The sequence below is a fragment of the Bos javanicus genome, chromosome 6 (assembly GCF_032452875.1).
Source record: "Bos javanicus breed banteng chromosome 6, ARS-OSU_banteng_1.0, whole genome shotgun sequence".
Classification (NCBI taxonomy): domain Eukaryota; kingdom Metazoa; phylum Chordata; class Mammalia; order Artiodactyla; family Bovidae; genus Bos; species Bos javanicus.
This window is the reverse complement of record NC_083873.1, coordinates 44454706-44476630: the sequence shown is the minus strand read 5'-3', so window position 1 is coordinate 44476630 and position 21925 is coordinate 44454706. Positions and strand designations below refer to the sequence as shown.

Below are 21925 nucleotides of genomic sequence, written 5' to 3'. Positions count from 1 at the left end.
TAGAAACTGTTAAGGCTAACATAGAATGGGGTTTTACTGTTAAGGAATTAATAAATATTTTAACAAGTTTTCAGTTTTAATTTCCTAACACAAGGAATGTATTAGTTGTTGGGTATCCTGGGTTATTTTAAAAGTATAAAGAGGTCCTGAGATCAAAAGTTCAAAAACTGATGGATTAGCCAAAGTTGTTCCTATCTTATTTTTAAAGTGGGAGTAAGCTATTTGTTTCACTAGAGTGAATTTAAAAATCTGTGAATGTTCTTGCCTTGAGAGTTCTGAATTAAGTTTTAATAACTTTAATTGACCAATGAATGTTTATTTGAATTCCATTTTGTTTGATCATATGAAGTACATTTTGCCTTTGTAGGCAGTTTGCTGAAATGAAGATACATATAAAACTTTTCTGGAAAGCCACATAAACTTCGATCTGTTGGTTTACAAGCCCAGAGATGCCCTTCTATTTTAGTTTAGTATTTGTGTTCATTTTAAGTCCTTTAAAGATACGCATATTTACATTCCTAGAGAAGCAGCATAATCTCTCCTTTCCCCTTTCAGATACTTGTCAATGACAGCAGTTATCCCAAAATTGCAGAAAACCTGACTACAATGCAATAATAGTACAACAGCCAGTGTTCTTCAAATATCACTGTACAAATTCTATACCAAAAAAATTCCCATGTTTCCTGTAACATTAAAACCAGATAGACTTGAGGGCTTTGATGGAGACCCATTGTGTCTTTGTAGCAGTGGGTTCCAGTTTAATGTAGTAAGCACTTAAGATTTTTCCCATGGTTCTTTTTCGGGTAGATGGGTGGAGAAAGAACCATTAAATTAGAGGATCTCTGAGCTTCTGTTGATAATGAAACAGCCAGGAAATGCACTGTCATCATGGCAACAACCAGCTGCTTATATCTGTTGGTCTCCCCCTCCCCTTCTGTACCCTTCATTGCACTCCTTCAGGGAAGTGCTATTGCTACTTCTCTAGGTTCTATTGAGTTTGAGATTGAGAGTTAATTTTAAGATCTTCCTAAAATTAACCTTTAGGATGTTACTGTTGTGTATACTTCTGAGGGGAAAAGGATAGGAGTTAGATTCTCTTGACTTAGCTGTTTTTTTTTTTTTTTAACATTTTGAATGTGCTTCACAGCATGTAGGATCTTAGTTCCCCAACCAGGAATAGAGCCTGTGCTCCCTGCATTGGAAGAGTGGAGTCTTAACCACTGGGCTGCCAGGGAAATCCCTAACATAACAAATTTGAATTGAATTGAAAGATGCAACTTTATAACTGCAAATAGATATTATTTCTACTTTTATGTGCATTACTTTGTAACTGAAATTGTATAAGAATTTAAGTTAACAGTTTCTTAGAATATTTTGGGGAACTAACATTTGTTAGAAACTTAGAATTTTCCTAAGTTGAATTTTTTCCCCCTGTGTATAGAAAAATGCTTGATGGTGGAACATTGATACCATACAGCATATTCAGCTCAGTGTACTTAGCTCACTGAGGTGTGGTTTACATCATATCAGTGTTGTCTGTGACCTTTCCTTGCCTTGGAGAGCTCATGCTATTAAAAGTTGGAGTCGTAAATAATAACTGTGATGTGCCTAAATTGAATTTTGTCTTAAATTTTTAGAATGAGATAAAACACTTCATGTTAAACATACTCGATGTGTAGGCAGAGTAGAATTAATTTAAATGTGAAATTATTTGATAGATTCCACAGTGGTGTGTGGAGTACATGCGATCATTACCAGGACCCAAAAGAGGAGTTGCCTGTACCCAACCCAGGAGAGTGGCTGCAATGAGTGTGGCTCAGAGAGTTGCTGATGAAATGGATGTGATGTTGGGCCAGGAAGTTGGTTACTCCATTCGATTTGAAGACTGCAGTAGTGCAAAAACCATTCTTAAGTAAGTACTGTCTTTAAAAATGGACACTATTTCCCTTCTGCTTTTAGTTTTCTGCCACCAGATAGCAGACCTTGCTAGTGGAGTCTCAAGTTATCCAGTTTTAGAATAATCCAGATTAAACCTTATGCTTACTAGATGACTTTTTAATATGGATTCTTTTTTTTTTGTTAGTAATATATATAGCTGTTCAGTAGACACTGAAGTTCATAGGTCAGATTTTAGTTACTTGGTGCTATATCTTAGGTGAAGTGTATCATTTCAATATGACAGAAAGGTAGATGATATATCTTAGTAAAGGAAAAATATTTGTAGAAAGAAGGATGTATGGGAAGGGATATGATTTATTTGGGGTAGAGGGCTTTTGATACTAATTACACTGGTGTTACCATGGATGTGTTTTGAACTAAAAGGAGCAATCTTTTGTAATACACTCTTATTAGAGTCTCCTCAAAAACCTCTTCGTTATACCGTATTGAACTTCTTTCTAATATGATTGACAACCATATTGAGCTTCTTTCTAATACTTTAACTTCCCTGATTTCTCATCTTCATCTTCACACTTGGATTCAGCATAAATAGTGTGATGTTTGTTGCCTGATGGTAATTCTTTTGAAAATCTTTTGTTTATTCCGTGTGTATGTGTATGACAGTTCATTCATTTTTTTAAAATGAGTTCTTTGTCTTGATACAGTCTTCCCCCTGAGGTTGTTTTTAGAAGACAGTGGTGGGTAAGATGTTACATAGACAGTGACAGGAGTCTTTGATGGCAGACTTTGATACAGCGTTACAGGGGAAGCTATGTATTTTACAGAAAACTTCAAATGTATGTAAAAGTAGAATAATGCTGTAATAAACTTATATTTATTTGTCTTGCATCTTCAGAGTTGACTCATCTTGTTTCATCCATATCTCAACCCATTTCTGTGTCCCCCAAAATAAGAAGCAAATCCTAGGCATCATATACTTTTGATCTGTAAATATTTCAGTGCATGTGTCTCAAAAATAAGATTTCTCTAAATGTAACTGTGCTATCACAACTTAAAATTTTTTTCCATAATCAAAACCTTGTTACCTTTAAGATTTCATCTCAGTTTCTTTGATTTATTATTTTATTATAATTTCCAATTAATTGCTTTATTAATTAGTTGTTAATAGTAATTGAACTTAAGTGTTTACTTCAGTCAGCTTGTCTTTATGACTTTATGAGGTGTGTTTTTGACTTAGACCTTAATCTTTACTGAATAAATTTTTAGTGACAGTCATGGTATTTATCAGTTGTAAATACAGTATAATTGACAAAAGTGTTACCTAAAATCTAAACTTATTTTTTATTACTTTAAGATTAGATAATGTCAAGGAATTGAGGATAATAAAGTGCAGATTTTGCTCACCTTTAGGAGAAACAATATGACATTTGATTTACTGTGTGTTGAATTTTTTTTTAAGTAAGCCATAGTTGAGCAGGGAGAGCAGAATTTAGGAATTGGGAGATGAGAAAGTTACATGCAATATTAGGGCAAAATGTATAAATGTTTATAATAGGAAGTGGTAGGCTTTCAAAAGATGCGTGCTCGGGAAAGATTTTAGTTCAGTTAATAGGGAAAGAATGACAACAGATTTGAGAGCTCTGTCGTTGGCATTGTGATGTTTTTTACGGAATGGTTTCTAGAGGCTTTATTTAAATTTAAAAAGAAACCTTAATTCTTATAGGGTAAGCTTATTGGAATTTCTTCTGGAATCTTCTGAAGAGCTAGAAGGTAACCTAGTATTGTCTTTAAGTGATATCACATCCTATTAGTATGGAGTGAGTGGTAGTTTTAACTAATGGGAGTGCTTTATTAAGTGCAGTGTCTTATGAATCCCTAGATATATTTTGTGTAGTCATCCATCAACTTGTTTCTTGAGAACCCAGATGTTCAAAATAGCTAAAGCTTTAACTTAGAATTAGTTATGTAGTTAATTGGGTAGGAAGAGTGAATACATCAGACAAGTATCAGATGACTATTTGAGCCCTCCATTGAGCCCTACATGAACTGTTTTCATGTGTAGATATAAAATGCCTATGTATCTACTTTGTAGCCAGAAGAAGCCTTTAATCTTCACTGTAGAAGGATGGTGATGAGGACTAACTCATAAAGATTCTGCTTGAGGAGCTGAGAATTTAACCATATCCTTCCTGATTCATTGTGTACACTACATAAATGCTGGTTTACTAATTAATTTGTTTGAGACTACTTTAGCTTCATCTTTATACGCTAATGGTCCAAAGATAGTTTCTCCAGTGTTTGGGACACATAAGTGTCTACATTATAGGTCTTAATATTGCTCTACTTAGGATTGGATCTAGTGTAAATTTGTGTACACTGTGTTAAACTAGCCTTAAATAGCTATCCAGTCCCAGTAGGCAAGTTACTTTTCAAAACCACCACTGCTAAATGGTTTTTATAATTTGCTGTGTGTTTGCCTGCTCCCATCTTTTTTTTCTCCTAAAGTATTGCTTTTGCAATGTACGTATGTTCCTTTGGCCATCTTGGAATGGAAGTTATTGGGGCGGGGGGTACCTCAATGAGGTAGTTAAAATATCTAATATTTACATTATTATTTTGGTAGCTAATTTCACTATTATTTTTGGTGATATGCTTCCTATTTGTTTTTTCCTCAAACTATAAAATTACTGAGAGATTGTGATACCGAGGGAACCTAGTAACTTTAACTTACGCAAGTAATGCTTAGTCATTCATTCAGTCAGCTAATAACTGAGTACCTTCTGTGTGTTGGGCAGTGCTAAGTATAGTAGTAAAAGTAAAACTGGCCCCGTCCACATTAAGCAAATACACAGTAAATATAAAATTTCAAATTGTGATTAGGCTTTGAAAGAATTTTGGAGTGTATTTGAAAGCATGATTTGAGAATTCACTTGAGGTTGGAAAAGAGAAGGCAGAATTTCAGTCAAGAACTGAAGTAAAAGTAATGGTTTGCCAGGAGTAGCAATAGGGGTACAGACTTTAGGCACATGGAACACCATTTTTAAAAACCCTTTTTGGAGTGGCATCAGTCCAATTCACTGTGCAGCAGCAGGAGCACACCCCAAATGCCTGGAACTTCTCATCCAGGCGGGAAAAAAAGAATAAAAGATAAAAACCCTTTTTTTCTGAATGGAAAAAAAAGCATACTTTTTGCTTGAAGGCACTGTAGTCTTCATGTTACTTACACTGATTTGTGTAAGTCAGCATTTCTAAGGCAGAACAGTTTTGAGATGGTTCAGGACAGGTTTATAGACAGTATGGATAATCAAAGATAGGTTTGATTCTTTTTCTTAACCTGATTGGAACATAAACCCATTGGGAAGGGAGTTTGTATCTGTATACTTGTGTGTGGATCCTTTTTTAAAAAAAAAGTGACATGGAAGGGGCAGCAGAGGAGTGTGAAAATTTGTCACTACAGTGTACACTATCAGTGAACACTATCAGTGAACATAACTGTGGAAAGGGTAGAGTTTTCACAGAAAGACATTTTCCTTGATTGTTTAAACTTGCCTTGGTGGAGAAGGTACAGTGATAGGTTGATTTGGTGTATATAATTTGCCTTTTATTCTGAATTGTTTGCTTTTAAGTATCAGTTTCATTTCAGTTTTGGAATTTGTCAGAAGGCTAGGAACTCAATCTGGGATAATGTGTATGAAGCAGAAAGTGTTGCAGCTCTTTCTTGGAGGACACATGCTGTTAGCTCTGTAAGAGTAGGTAAGCATCTTGAGATGTTTATCTTTTATATAACTTAAGGACAAGCTGCTGGAAATCAGGAACAATTAAGATAGGACATAGTCTAGATCTAATTGAGTGATGGGGAAAATAAACAGCCTGGGTTTTAAGATATGATAAACCCTTTGTAAAACCTAAGGGAGAGATGTTTTGAACAAACCAACTAAAGAAGTACTATTTCACAGAACATGGTTCAGAAACTTGGGGAATTTTTTAATTTCCAAAAGGCAATCGAGGTGAGAAGATGAAAGAGAACCTAAAAGTACATAGCAAATACAAGAGCCTAGTATAACAGAACCTCTAAGGTTGCTACTTGGGGAGGATTTACCAGCCATTGCCATAGCAGATTCTTTGGGACCTCAGGAAACAGTTTGAAGGACCAGCTGCATGACTACTTAGAGTTTCCAGAGTGAATTTCTACAAGGCAGTCTTGTTCTAAAAACTTGAGAAAAGAATCAAAAGGAAACAGATTGTAGAGCACAGACTCTAGGATCATAGTGCCTAGTTGTGTCCTAGTTCTGCCACTTACTGGCTGTGACTTTGTCCACGTTAATTAACCTCCTTGAGCTTACGGCTTTTTCAGAAGATGGAGCTGACAATAACAGCTACATCTTAGGATTGTTCTCAAATCAAATATGTAATTTTTGTGTGTCCCTTAGAATAATACCTGTAACACAGCAAGTGCTAAGTCAACGTTTCTTCTCTTGCTGCTGCTGATAGTGGTGGTAGATTTTCACTGTGAGAAGTTGTTGTATTTTATTAACCAGTTAACCTGGTTAATTTAAAATGGACTTATAAAGGTAGTTTAATGAAGTCCCTTTTAATACAGTATTTGAATTACAATGTGAATTACAATTACAATTTGAATTACAATGAATTAAACATTGTCAATATGAAATGAATGAATGAATCCAAATATTCTTTTAGGGTTGAAGGTAAGATGTGGAAACAAATCTGGTCTTTAGAGATTATTATATAACCATCAATTATAAACTAATTTATTGAGCATCTGTTGTATGGTGGGCTTTGTTCTAATTCAAGTGCATCTCTGAATTAGGGAAAAGTAGTTTTACTGGATCTTCAGAAAGGAGTAGGTGTAAAGAATAAATGTGGTTATTTACCACTTCAGCAGTTCCTGTCATAGAAACTAAAAAAATCAGTTGTCACCTTAGAAAAAAAGTCTGTTGACTTTAAATTCATACAAAGCTAACTTGATTTCCTAAAGGTCTACATACAGTATTACATTTGACCTTTGTATTTAAAGCACTTGCAAGGGATTAGTTATAGAAGTTTCTCTTTGTTTATAGTGCCAGCACCTTTTAAGAAAATACTAAGAACATACACGTCCATCCTAGCTTTCTGTAAATTCTGTTGTAAAGATAAGAGATCATTTCCTTCAAAAGTTATGAAAACGTGAGGAATAAGCAGTATATTTTGAAAAAATGATTTAATTTCCTTGTATGCTCAGTGGCTCAGTTGTGTCTGACGCTTTGCAACCCCATGAACTGTATAGCCTGCCAGGCTCCTCTGTCCATGGGATTTTCCAGGCAAGGATAGTAGAGTGGGTTGCCATATCGTTTCCTTATTTCTTGTTAATTTCTTAGGTGTTTCTTTAGCTTGATTAGATCTCTAATTCTGAAACACATACCAAATGTATTTTGGCTGTTTGCCAAAATAAAGCTGTATGCTTAGGCTGCTGATCTTCAGCATGTAAGTTAATAACTAGGAGGCTATGTATTTGATAAATAAGATGTGATGTTTTCTGTTTGGCTTTTTTTAAGTGTTGGAATTGCATTAAAACATTTTAGATTCCACATTATTCAGAATACCATATGGCACCTTTCCATATGACTGTTCACATTTGATGGTTTGTACTCATTGTAGCCAGTATAATGCTACATAGTGTTGTGGCTATAGTAAGATTAGTGTTATTCATAAGGGGTAATGCTTTTGCTGAGAATGTCAAATTAAACTTCAACCTATATAAATCTTTATTCCTTTACAAATGAAAGGAGCATTATGTTTATTAAGGAGCTATGTCAGTGTCGTTGACTCTTTCCTGACTTGATAGAGGAGGTATGCTGTGAAGCAATTAAGGTAGTTTGAATGTCACATGAATTGTATAGATGATTTCACAAAAGAGGAAGTACTTCATTTGAGCTGAGAAGGATGGCGAGACCTAGATAGGCAAGTTAACTAGGTGGATAAGTTGGATTTTAAGTAGAGTAGACATTCTCATGCTGCTTTGGTTTATAGCATGCTTAATGTCAGGAGTTTTTCATGGCACTCTAGGCCTAAAGAAATAACTCAAAATTTTAATAAGAATTTACGTTCTAACAATCTAATAGTCCATTAAACAAATGTTGGACATTGAAAGAAAAAGCTCAGTAATTGATTTCATTCTTATTCACCATTATTTATTAATGGATGTCTTTGCTATTGGAACACAGCAGTTTCTTACACTTTCGAATCAGATTGGATGCTGCCACCTTTATTTTTCTACACAGTAATGTAAACCTAGATTGTGCTAGGGAATTGTATGTGAGCTGTGTAAGTTAGAGGTGAGTCCGGAAATAGCCAGATCACTTGAAAGAGGTGTGCTAGTTGCTCAGTCGTGTCCAGCTCTTTGTGACCCCATGGACTGTAGTCCACCAGGCTCTGTCCATGAGATTCTCCAGGCAAAAGAATACTGGAGTGGATTGCCATTCCCTTCTTTAGGGATCTTCCCAATCCAGGGATTGAACCCAGGTCTCCCACGTGGCAGGCAGATTCTTTTCCGTCTGAGCCACCAGGGAAGCCCTCTGAAAGAGGTAAAAAAAACTTTATTTTTTAAACTGATTTGTATATATACTTAAAATACATGATCAACTCTTTGTACCCATGTCATATGGAAGTACTAATTGACACAAGGAAACAGTTGTTTTGATGGATGAAGGTCATTTGATGAGTTTTATCAGTAGCTGTTCAGTAAGTATAATAGCTTTCACTCTAAACATGTTTAAAAATTGTTGGCTTTTTGGGGGATGATCAACCATTTCATCAGAGAAGGCATTGGCACCCCACTCCAGTACTCTTGCCTGGAAAATCCCATGGACGGAGGAGCCTGGTAGGCTGCAGTCCGTGGGGTCTCTAAGAGTCGAACACGACTGAGCGACTTCCCTTTCAGTTTTCACTTTCATGCATTGGAGAAGGAAATGGCAACCCATTCCAGTGTTCTTGCCTGGAGAATCCCAGGGAACGGCGGAGGCTCATGGGCTGCCATCCATGGGGTCGCACAGAGTTGGACACGACTGAAGCGACTTAGATCAGCAGCAGCAGCAACCATTTCATAGTGTTGATATTGTGAAGGATGGGTAGGGTATTTAGACTCATCATATTTGGTGGTGAAAAGAACAATATTTTATAAAATCACTATATATGGTTTTGTCTTCTAATATTATCCCTGATAAATGCAAGCTGTTTTAGCTTTGTCATTTGTTCCTTACTGTTGTCATTCAGAGAAGTATTCTGCTGATAGGGGCTTTGAACAAAAAGTAAGTTACATGTAGAAAATTGCATTAAGTACTACTTTTGGTCATGGTCTCTTTCAGAAGTCTTGATCCATTATAAGTTAGAAGAAATTACCACACACAAACCTGTTTGTGTAGGCGTTTTATCGTAGGTAGCTTTTAATAGAGACGTCACTTAACTGGATTGTAATGGATTAGTCTAAAAACTTAATGGTAAATAGAAATTTTATGTGAACTTTAAACATTTTATTTTAACCTAAAACTTAACACATTCATTTATCAATCTCTTAGTGTAGAACCAACACCATTTCCTTGAATATGAGCCCTTTGTAGTTCTATTACTTAGTAAAATGTCTAGTTGTTAAAGTGAGATTAAACTGAGACACTTGCAAAATACACAGGTGTTGCTTTTCTTGAATTTTAAGAGTTCAGTCTTCTGGAATTCCTTTTTCACTCTTCTATAGTTATCTCACATTTGATGGTTTTTTTGTGATTTATCTTTTTCAAGCTTTTCTGAAGCATATAACTTAGGATACATACATACAACTCTTTTCTACCCTAAAAGGTTATCACTGTGTAACATAAGATGATATTGGCCTAGTTGGTAGGGACAGAAGTGTGGTTATATTCTAATATGTTTGTAGAGTAAGATTGATTTTCCCAAGGATTCATTCATTAGGTTAGTTAAGAGTGTAGTGTGCAGTTCTGCTATATTGAATACTTACCAAGTGCCAGACAGTTGGTGCATTTAGGTGGTTTATATATATTGTTTTATTTAATTTGAACGATAGCCACCGTATTCTTATTTTTCAAATGGAGCATTAGAGGAAGTTGAATTTAGAACACCAGTAAGAAAGCAGGGACTTGACCGAGGTTTGTCTCGCAAAAAGCATATGTCCTGAATCACTGTATATGCTGTTATTTCTCTCTCATTCTTCAGCTCCATAGAATTATTTATGTGTAAGTATTTGTAAGGTAGTAAATCTAATTACTTAGGTTTTACTAGATCTGTGAAATAGATACCAGGAATTTCTTTTGGTCATGCTGAACAAATTTTGGATCCTCTAGAAACAGTTTTGATTTATCTGCATGTTTAGTCATGCCAGAATAAAGCCTATACTTTGAAAGGTAACCAAAACCCTAACAGGATTGGAATAGCAGCACACAACTAGGATTTTCAGAACATATTAAACTTCAGCTTTAATAGTAGGGCTGGTTCAAGACATATGGCTGCTAATTTCACTTATATTTTCCCTGGAGATTGTTCTAGAACAGTGTAAAGTTTTTTCATTCATTTTAATGACGGAATAGTTTAATTCCTTAGATGGACATTCAGAATTTACAGCTTCTTTTATTAAAATCAGTTGGTGTCCTTAGTATTCTCTTATAATCTTGTACACGCATTTTTTCACACGTGTTCAGGTGAGTATATCTGTGAAATGAGTTTCTTAAAAATGAAACTGGTTGTGTCAGAGGGTGAGTTGGAATTTTATTAGCTGTTGCCATATTTTAGCTACTCTGACTAAGGGATGAGCAAATGAGTATCTGTTTCTATGGCCTTGCCAACACTTTGTTGTGGAACATGTTTATCTTTGTCTATATTGTAAGTTAAAAAGTGAAATCTCAGTATGATTTTAATTTGCATTTATCTTTTATATGAAATTGAGCATCTTTACATGTACTTATGAGCCATTTGTATTTCTTTTTGGAATCTAAGATGCTTCTGTCAGCTTTCCAGACATATTGCTACCTGGTTGACAGTCATTTTTATGGTGCTGTTTTAAAATGCATATCTTAAACAAGGTCCTACTGTATTACACAGAGAACTATGTTCAGTATCCTGTGGTAAACCATAATGGAGAATATATATTTTAAAAATATATGTAAGTGAATCTCTTTACTATGCAGCAGAAATAAACATAACATTATAAATCAGCTATGTGTCTGTCAGTCTCTCATTCGTGTCTGACTCTTTGTGATCCCATGGACTGTAGCCTGCAAGGCTCCTCTGTTTATGAGATTCTCCAGGCAAGAATACTGGAGTGGGAAAGTATTTCCTTCTTCAGGAGATCTTCCCGATCCAGGGATTGAACCTGGGTCTTCTGCAGTGCAGGCAGATGCTTTTACCATCTCAGCTCCTGTAGTTCAGTTCAGTTCAGTCACTCAGTCGTGTCTGACTCTTTGAGACCCTATGAACCGCAGCATGCCAGGCCTCCCTGTCCATCACCAACTCCCGGAGATTACCCAAACGCATGTCCATTGAGTCAGTGATGCCATCTAACCATCTCATCCTCTGTCGTCCCCATCTCCTCCTGCCTTCAATCTTTCCCAACATCGGGGTCTTTTCAAATGAGTCAGCTCTGCGCATCAGGTGGCCAAAATATTGGAATTTCAGCTTCAACATCAGTCCTTCCAATGAATACCCAGGACTGATCTCCTTTAGGGTGGACTGGTTGGATGTCCTTGCAGTCCAAGGGACTCTCAAGAGTCTTCTCCAACACCACAGTTCAAAAGCATCCATTCTCCTGTGCTCGGCTTTCTTTATACTCCAACTGTCACATCCATATATGACTACTGGAAAAACCATAGCCTTGACTAGACAGACCTTTGTTGAGAAAGTAATGTCTCTGCTTTTTAATATGCTGTCTAGGTTGATTATAACTTTCCTTCCGAGGAGTAAGCGTCTTTTAATTTCATGGCTGCAATCACCATCTGCAGTGATTTTGGAGCCCCAAAAATAAAGTCAGCCACTGTTTCCACTGTTTCCTCATCTATTTGCTATGAAGTGATGAGCTCTGAGGGAAGCCCTAAATTGACTATACCTCAATTTAAAAGATCATGAGTGGAAAAAATAATAATTTTAAAAATACCATTGCAGTTTCAGACAATGAAGTTAAAGTCATTGCAACTAGGCTCAAACACATCTTTATTAATAAATTTTTGCCCACGAGAAGTAAGTTTGTTTATTCCTGTAGTATAAAAAAAAATCCATGCTTCAACTCTTGGAAGGCACTTTTTGCCTCCCTGCTGTGGGAGCATTTTCCCTGCAAAGAGTTGTCGAGATGCTTGAAGAAGTACTGGTTGGTTGGTGAGAGGTTAGGTGAATATGGCGGATGAGGCAAGACTTCATAGACCAATTTGTTCAACTTTTGAAGTGTTGGTTGTGCAACGTGCGTGCAGTCGTGCGTTGTGGCAAAGAATTTAGCCTTTTCTGTTGACTAATAGTTGCAGGCATTGCAGTTTTCAGTGCATCTCATTTTGAGTTGCCAAGCATACTTCTCAGACGTAATGGTATCTCAGGATTCCATGAAGGCTGTAGTGGATCAGATGGGCAGAGACCAAACAGTGGCCATGACCTTTTTTGGTACAAATTTGGCTTTGGGAAATTTCAGCGCTTTGAAGCTGCTTCTTGGTCTAACCACTGAGCTAGTCATTGGTGGTTGTAGTATAAAATCCACTTTTTGTTGCATGTCACAATACAATTGAGAAATGGTTCACTGTTGTTGCATAGAATAAGAGAAGACAACACTTCAGAACAATTTTTTTGATTTGTGGTCAGCTCATGAGGTACCCATTTACTGAGCTTTTTCAGCAAACCTTTCCAGTTTGCTTCAAATGCTGAACGACCATAGAATGGTCGTAGTTGAGTTCTTCGACAGCTTCTCGTGTAGTTATGAGAGGATTAGCTTCAGTGATTACTCTCATTTGGTCGTTGTCAACTTCCGATGGCCGGCCACTGTGCTCCTCGTCTTCAAGGCTTCTTCTGTGCAAAACTACTTGAACCACTACTGCATTATATGTTCTTCAGTGGTTCTGAGTGAAACACATTGTTGATGTTGCAAGTTGTCTTTGCAGCTTTACAACCCATTTTGTACTTGAATAAAAAATTGCTCGAATTTGCTTTTTGTCTAACTTCATTTCTGTAGTCTTAAGTAAATAAAAAATAAACAGCAGGTAATAAGTCAGATGGTAAAGAATCTGCCTGCAGTGCAGGAAACTCGGGTTGGATACCTGGGTCAGGAAGGTCCCCTGGAAAAGGGAATGGCTTCTTGCCTAGAGAAATCCATGGATGGGAGAGCCTGGTGTGCAGTTGTTAATGGGGTCACAGAGTGTCACGACTGAGTGACTAACACTTTTCCGCAGCTTAGCAAGCATCAAAATGTGAAAACGTGAAAGCAAACACAGGTTGCTATCTATGCAAATTTTTTGATCAAGTAGATCCCAAATGAAGCCAGTTCTGTATTTCTAACAAGTTCCTAGATGATACTGATGACTTTTTAAGCTAGTATTTTCCCAAGACAGTTAGAGAAACATTGTGGATAATAGGATACCCAGTAAAATGTAGAGTTTGGCTGCCCTGGGAAATTTTGGTTACTAGTCCATTACTAAAACTTCAAAATTATGTAATTTCAGCTTATTATTGTGACACCCTATTTTTATGGCTCACCCCTGAGTCTGGGTAAATATTTAATTGCTACTGTGGAAGGTAGTAAAACTTGATCTAGGTAAAAGAAAATAGTTAGGGTCTTTGTAGGGCTATCAGAACCTGGTTCTGCCTTTTTTGTCAGGTTACTTTGGTTTTTGGGGAAGGGGTTTCATATATCTAGCAAATCATCAGGTGATAGCTTTCTACGTTTTTTTTTCTGGGCTTGTTTAAAATTTTTCTTCGTTGTGCACGAGAGCTTTCTCTCTAGTTGTGAGTGAGGGCTAAGCTACTCTTTGTTGCGGTGCTCTGGCTTCTCATTGCAGCTGCTTCTCGTGGATTAAGGGCTCTAGGGTGTTCAGGCTTCAGTAGTTGCAGGTTTGTGGCTCTGGAGCACAGGCTCACTAGTTGTGCTTGGGTTTATTTGCCCCTGGGCATGTTGGAATCTTCCCGGACCAGAAATCAAACTTGTGTTTCCTGCATTGGCAGGCGAATTCTCAATCTTTGGACCACCAGGGAAGTCGTGGGACTTTGAGGAGAGTATGTCAGTGTCTGAGGGGCCTAGGATTGGGAATTGGTATACTGATGCCTAGTCTTAGCAGGCTATTCCACTGATTTTAAAGCCCTGGAAAAGTTAACTGCTAATACTCCCTGGGAAAGCAGCAAATTTAACTATGTTAATTCTGATTGGAGTCTAGAATCTGGAAGTCTGAGGATTTGGGTTTAGTTGACCATTTAACTTGGTACAGGTGATAATGCATAATTGTTAATAAAGAGCAAATAATAGTTCATTAATTATAACTGTAAGCTGCCATTTGTAATCGTTACCTTCTTCTCAGAAAAATAAAGAATAAGTATTTGGGTCAGCTCGGCTTTTAGATGCCATCATCACATTGTGGTGGTCTGAAGCTTGTTGAGGAAAGATCAGAATAAAGGGGTATTGTTTTTTAAATGGGTTTTCAAGTGAAAGTTTGATACTTAGTGACTTTTTAATCACAATTTAGTATGTAACAATGCATTTTACAGTCTTTTGAGGGTATTACAGGTGGAAGTTAGATGGTTGTCAGTGATTGAACTTGATCTAGCTGTACATATCGTCACTTCACATAAGTAATACATATTTCTGGAACTACATATGTTGAGTTCGTTAATTACAGTATTTTCAAAAATAACTACACTAAAATTCCGTGTTGAATTGAGTAGGCTTGGAAACTGAGCAACAGGGTATAAATTTGATAGTGTTTAAGCAGATATTGTTCAAAGAGTGACCAATCCATGTTTTTTGCCTTGCAAAGCAAAAGAGTATTGTTGAAACTAAGGAAATTATCCACAAGTAGATGAAACTGTATTAATGTTTTGCTACTGAGATAATGTGCAAAAGGACTGCCGAGCTTGTGTCAGTAATACCTGCAGGCAGGAGAAATTACCAAGTGTCCTCATAGATCAAGATATTTCAAAACATCTAGAGACTAGAGTAGCTGATTCATGCACTGTGGTTAAGGCATTGAGTCATAGTTTAATTGGCTCTGTTTTTGCTTTCATGGTCTTCATATAAAATAATTTTGCAGGTAGTGCTGTGCCAGTGTCAAGAATGTGATTGTTTCCTTTTTAAAATAGGACCAAAGAAGAAAGAAGCATAAAATATATCAAGTAAAGATGTATTTCTTTGCTAAAAGTCTTAATCTACAACTAAGTTTAGGCAGAATAAAGAGAAGGCTTCACTTGGGTTGTACACTGTCATTTTGTTGAACTTGGTGCTTCAACAGACGGTTTTGGCTAAAAATACAAAGTTGGTCCTTGAAAGATTAGATTAATTTGTGAAAAATAGAGCCAGAATAGTGAAGTCATAAATGATGACTTCAGATTTTTATACTTGTTTTAATTATGTAAATAAAACCATGGATTTGTATTTAACTGAATGGCCTGTGACTTCAGCATTTGCAAGCAGACTTCATTTTGTCCAAGTGCCAAATGCAGGATGTTTTGTATTAGTGACAGTAGCAGCCAGAAGGGAACAGACAGGAGATTCACTGACCCATACAAATTATTCCTCACACCACCTTTCATCTGAGTGCCTGGATTCTCTCAAACCATCCCTAAACCTAGTTTTCCTCTTTGGTTCATTGATACAGATAATGCTGTATGCCTTGTCTTTCCGTAATTCATCAGCATTTCCACAGCGTAATGTTGCTCCTCATTTCATGCATGTATTCCTTTTTCTGATTCTTTACCATCATTTTATTGAATTAGATGGGACTGAGGAAAAAAAGATGGTAGACTCATGCTGTCTCAGCCCTTTTGAACCTATTAGCTTAAGTGGGAAGTTAGTGAAGTTTTAAAGAAATAACAAGTTTAGTGCTGTAATGTGATAAAGCAATTTAAAATGGTTTCTTGGTTTTGTTTTTGCAAGTTGAATATTTTAAATTTTATTTTGTTTTTAAGAAATTTATTTAAGTGACCATTTTCACTTTGGCATTTGTGTGAAATGTGTTTAATTCTGTCATCAGATTAACATTGTTTCTCAGTGCATTTTGGTATTACAGTCTCATTTGACAGAATTTGATAATGTATAACTTGTTTGATACATTCAATAAAACGTTTTTATGGAAGCTTAATTTTGTAATTGATTATGAAATAATAACATTTGTTTTGAACAAGGGTTAATTTATATTTATCTGATGTCTTTGCATTTCATATTTATGTCTTAAACTTTAAACACACTAAATAACCAACATGTTATTTGTCAATATAGGTATATGACTGATGGGATGCTACTTCGTGAAGCAATGAATGACCCTCTCTTGGAGCGTTATGGTGTAATAATTCTTGATGAGGCTCATGAAAGGACATTGGCTACAGATATTCTCATGGGTGTTCTGAAGGAGGTTGTTAGACAGAGATCAGATTTAAAGGTGAATTAGTTTATTTGTTTGGTTCTTTAAAAATCCTATATGTGAATATATATATATATATTTAAAAGGGAGTACATGCTGATCACTACAACTACAAAAATAATCACCTATAAAAGCAAATATGGAGAGTACCAGCAGTGGTTTATACTTTCTTTTTAATTTTTCTTGCTGTCTTTGTTTTAGATTTTAAATATACTTCTTCTTAGTAATATGTTTATAATCATTTCATTATATAGTCCATCCAGTTTTTTGTTTCATTTTAAATGATTTTATGTCATGGTGTTTTTAAACCTTGTGCTCACCCTGCCTTTTATTCAGTACAGGGGATACCTTCATTAAGGATCAAATCTCTGTTCTTGTCCTAACACAAACTCACTCATTCTAACTCATAATGCTGGAGAGTGGAATAACTGTATCCAGAACATACTGCTCCTCAGAAATGCCTTCCCTTAACCTAGGGTCTTGGTTCTTCCCTCTCCCACCCCCGCCTGCCATCCGTTGTACCATTTAAACCCTGGCCAGTGTTACTGTATTGATAAGGGCTTAAAACTGACTGACTGTGTGGACATTGTTGTCTCCCAAATTTTCTGAAGTTCCCTTTTTGCATTGTATGTGTGCAGTTCATTGGAACTTAGTATTGAGTGTTATTGTATGTGTTACAGAGGTTTGTACACTGGGGAGAAAGATTCTGGGTCTTAAAAGAATTGATACTGAGTTTGTTTGACTATAAAATTAAATGTATACTTTAAAGAATATATTTGAATAACTATGAGTACTATTACTGGTTAAACATTATGAGCTATTGAAATTTCGAGGGAGGAACTCAAAGTAGAAATTAAGAACTCTATAGTGGAATGTTTAATGGGAGAGCTTTCTATTTAATGGGTTTTGTCATGTGTAATTTAAATAAAGAGAGGATGACCACACAGTCATGCAGCCAGCACCTGAACAACCTTTTGTTGCTGTGGCTTTTTTGGTAGTATAGAAAACCTCTGTTTGTTTTAGAAAATTTTCTGAAGAACTTATGCTTAGTAAAGATGATTTGGAAGAATGGAGAAATATTTGTACCACTGATTTATTTTATTTTATTTTTTGCTTTCTTTATTTTTCCCTGTGTGCAAGGTTGTCATTTTTTTTTAATAGCATAGTAGCAATCATATTACATATTGATGTCTTATATCAATTCCTTTTATGTAATTTTATAAACTTTGGTTGTTAAGGTGTTGCTTCATGAAAACATATGGTAGTTTATTTATGAAGAGTGAAAGTGTTAGTTGATTAGTCATGTCTTGACTGTTTGTGACCCCATAGACTAGCCCGCCTTGCTCCTCTGTCCTTGGAATTCTCCAGGAAACAACACTGAAGTGGGTAGCCCTTCTTTTCTCCAGGGGATCTTACTGACCCAGGGACAGAACCACAATCTCCTGCATTGCAGGCCGATTCTTTACTCTCTGAGCCACTAGAGACACCGTAGTTGATATGTATGGAGCAGTAAACATTACTCGTCTCTTTACAATCTTTGAAGACAGCTTCAAATAATTTACTGTTTTCTTTTCAGGTTATAGTTATGAGTGCTACTCTGGATGCAGGAAAATTCCAGATTTACTTTGATAACTGTCCTCTCTTAACCATTCCTGGGCGTACACATCCTGTTGAGATCTTTTATACTCCTGAACCAGAGAGAGATTATCTTGAAGCGGCAATTCGAACCGTGATCCAAATTCATATGTGTGAAGAGGAAGAAGGAGATCTGCTACTTTTCTTAACTGGTCAAGAGGTATTGTCATTATTTGCTTCCTTATTTATATTATTTCTATTAGACAACAATTTAAAACTTAAGAACCCAACATATATTAACCATGTATTTCTCATCGCAATGTCTATAAAGTTTTTCTTCAGCATGATTGTATTTATATGTGAAGTATATAACTCCCTTTATCTATGTACTCTAGGAATATACCCTTTTATGCCGTTAGCCTTTGTGTTCTAGTTGATATCCTGAGAATATTAAATGCTTTTAGAATTTCAAGATTTAGCAGTTTTATTCTCAACTTTGGAGAGACCTGAGTGGCAAGTGGTTTTGTGCTAATTTGCCATTCAGCTGAGGCATGAATGAAATCTGGTTACTCTAGGCAGTAATTTAGTTTGTAAGGGAATTTGGGTAACTCAGGTGCCCATCTACCATCAAAACAAGTGTTTGTGTTTTGTTTTTGTCTTCTTGCATGTGTCTATTGAGAATTGGAAGGAATCGCTGAAATTCTTTAGACTTTACATCATTTTTAAAATAGGAATTTTACTCTCACATGCAGCATTTTCTAAACTTATTTCTATCAGGATGTTTACAGGTGTGCTATGAAATTCTTGATGGCTTAAGTAAGCTCAGTGAGTTATCTGGGTGAAATAAATTCTTTTAGAGGTTTTCTGAAAGTTTGTCATTTGTTGTAATAGGCTTTGTGAATTTTCTACAGTGTCCTTCTCAAACTAATATACATGCCAGTCATTTGGAAATCTTGCAGATTTTTATTTGCTAGGTCAGGTGTAGGGTCTGATCTAAGAGTGTGTTCTGAGTAAGTGTCTAGAACAGTGCTACTCCATTAGAACTTCCTTTACATCTGGAAATGTTTTTATATCTATAGTGTTCAATATAGTTGTTGCTGTTCAGTTGTTCAATCATGTCTGATTCTTTGCAACCCATTGGAATGCAGCACACCAGTTTTCTCTGTCCTTTACTATCTCCCTGAGTTTGCTCAAACTCATGTCCATTGAGTCAATGATGCCATCCAACCATCTCATCCTCTGTTGCCCCCCTCTCCTGCTCTCAAGTCTTTTGCAAGCATTAGGGTCTTTTCCAATGACTTAGCTCCTCTTCATATCAGGAGGCCAAAGTTGGAGCTTCAGCATCAGCCCTTCCAGTGAAAATTGAGGATTGATTTCCTTTAGGATTGACTCGTTTGATCTCCTTGCAGTCCAAGGGACTCTTAAGAGTCTTCTCCAGCACCACAGTTCAAAAGCATCAATTCTTTGGCACTCAGCTTTCTTTATACTCCCAACTCTCACATCCATACATGACTAGTGGAAAAACCATAGCTTTGACTAGATGGACCTTTGTCAGCAAAGTAATGTCTCTGCTTTTTAGTATGCTGTCTAGGTTTGTCATAGCTTTTCTTCCAAGGAGCAAGCATTTTTTAATTTCATGGCTGTAGTCACCATCTGCAGTGATTTTGGAGTCCCCCAAAATAAAGTCTGTCACTGTTTTCATGGTTTCCCCATCTATTTGCCATGAAGTGATGAAACCAGATGCCACACTATTAGTTTTTGTAGCCACAACAATATAATGGACTTGAATATTTGCATTGCAGCTAGTGAGAGGAGGAACTAAAATTTAATTTTATAGAAGTTTAATTAATTTAGTTACATGTGTTTGACCGCCTTGTTTTAGTTTTTGTGTGGTCTGCTAGTTAAGAACTGTTTTTACATATTTTAAGGGTTTACATGAAAACAAAGAATGTGCTTCAGAGGTGGTATATGGATGCAAAGCCTAAAAAATTTTGGCCCTTTATAGTAAGAAATCTGATCCCTGCTCTAGAACATTTTTTTCTCAAGTGTGGTCAGTGGATTGCCTGCCTTGGTAGGGGAATTTGTTAAAGCAAGTTCTTGGCCCTGTTTCAGGCTTGCTGAAACAGATGAAATTTACAGATGAAATACTGTAAGAATCTGCATCCTTGCTGCTGCTGCTGCTAAGTCGCTTCAGTCGTGTCCAACTGTGTGCGACCCCATAGGCGGCAGCCCACCAGGCTCCCCCATCCCTGGGATTCTCCAGGCAAGAACACTGGAGTGGGTTGCCATTCATTTCCTTTCCCAATGCATGAAAGTGAAAAGTGAAAGTGAAACTGCTCAGTCATGTCAGCAGTCCCATGGACTGGAGCCTACCAGGGTCCTCCATCCATGGGGTTTTCCAGGCAAGAGTACTGGAGTGGGGTACCATTGCCTTCTCTGCATCCTTAACAAGCTCTAAAGGCCATTTTTCTGTTCCCTTAGGTTAAAAGTCACTGTTCCAGGTGAATGTTTTAGCTATTTTAATGCCCGTGGTACATTAGTGACACCACCCTAAATAATATAGTGAGAAATTGCCCTAGTTCTTTAACATAATCAAAATCAGTGGTCTGCTGTGTGACCGCCTAACCTCCAGGAGAATGTGAACTGTAACTAGTGTTCAAATTCTACAGGGATGCTTGATATATAATATTTAATTAAATATGGTTGCATTAAGAACTATAATTGTTTAGTAATTTTTTTATCCTTGAATTTTTTTTTTCCAGTACTATTTCTGTTTTTTCCAGCACTATTTATGTTGTGAAGTGAAGTTGCTCAGTCGTGTCCGACTCTTTGCGACCCCTTGGACTGTAGCCTACCAGGCTTCTCGGTCCATGGGATTTTCCAGGCAATAGTACTAGAGTGGATTGCCATTTCCTTCTCCAGGGGATCTTCCTGACCCAGGGATTGAACCCAGGTCTCCCGCATTGTAGACAGAGGCTTAACCGTCTGAGCCACCAGGGAAGTCCTTATTTATGTTGTAGGCTGATTAATTCTTTGCTGTGGGAACCCCATGTGTAGTAGGGTGCTTATTGTGTCTCTGGCCTTTACCCATTAGATGTAGATACACTCCCCCAGTTTGCAAACATTCCCAGTAAAGAATCATACTTGTTCTTTTGGGAAATACAGTGTGTTGCAAATTAACTTTTACAGATAAACCTCTCTATTAGTCTGTGTATGCATTTTGAATGGAAGAGTTTTTTTATATTTTGCAGTGTTGAGGCATTTGTGTTCATTTTGTTCTTTGGTGTCTGGTCCCTAGTTTCTCATTTTCTCTAGAATGAGTAGCATTTTTTTTTAAACGGCTGTTCAAAATAATCATCATGTTTAGATAGTCAAGCACATTAGAATTCTATAAGAAATATCAGATGGCCTTCTGTTGGGGACCTGAAATGCTTTTCTGTGAGTTGAATTTCTGTGGCTGATACTTTGGCAGCTCTCCCACAGCTGGGGAACGGAAAGGAATAAGCTCCAATTATCTCATGTATCCTGTTGAATTTTTAAGTTTCTTTTATACGACTAGCTAGTCTTGAGGAATTTGAAGACCTTTGAGGAGAAAGTAGCAATTCTACTATTTTCCTCATGTCTGTGAGCCTGTTATTTTTATTTGGTCAGTTAAGTGATAGATTTTGGGAGTTCTGTACCCCATCTCCATAAATTTGAATAGTACCCATAAAATTTATCTATCTCAAAACTTAAAAATGACAACCATATTACCATTTTAACCATGTAAACAATAGTGTTTCTATAGTCCCTTGAATTAATTTGGGAGGGGAAAGACCAGTTTTAATTAGTGAAGGTTTGGAAAACGTGAATGT

General features: G+C 36.6%; 1 protein-coding gene across 2 annotated transcripts in view; it reads left to right on the top strand.

Moving 5' to 3' along the window:
• Positions 1–21925, top strand: part of DHX15 (DEAH-box helicase 15) — a 54007-nt gene that overhangs the window by 10623 nt on the left and 21459 nt on the right. For both annotated transcript variants that reach the window (XM_061419803.1, XM_061419804.1), the window contains exons 3-5: positions 1719–1912; positions 16355–16514; positions 18073–18291. In XM_061419803.1, the coding sequence (XP_061275787.1) occupies positions 1719–1912; positions 16355–16514; positions 18073–18291 (573 nt within the window). The remainder of the gene's footprint in view (positions 1–1718; positions 1913–16354; positions 16515–18072; positions 18292–21925) is intronic.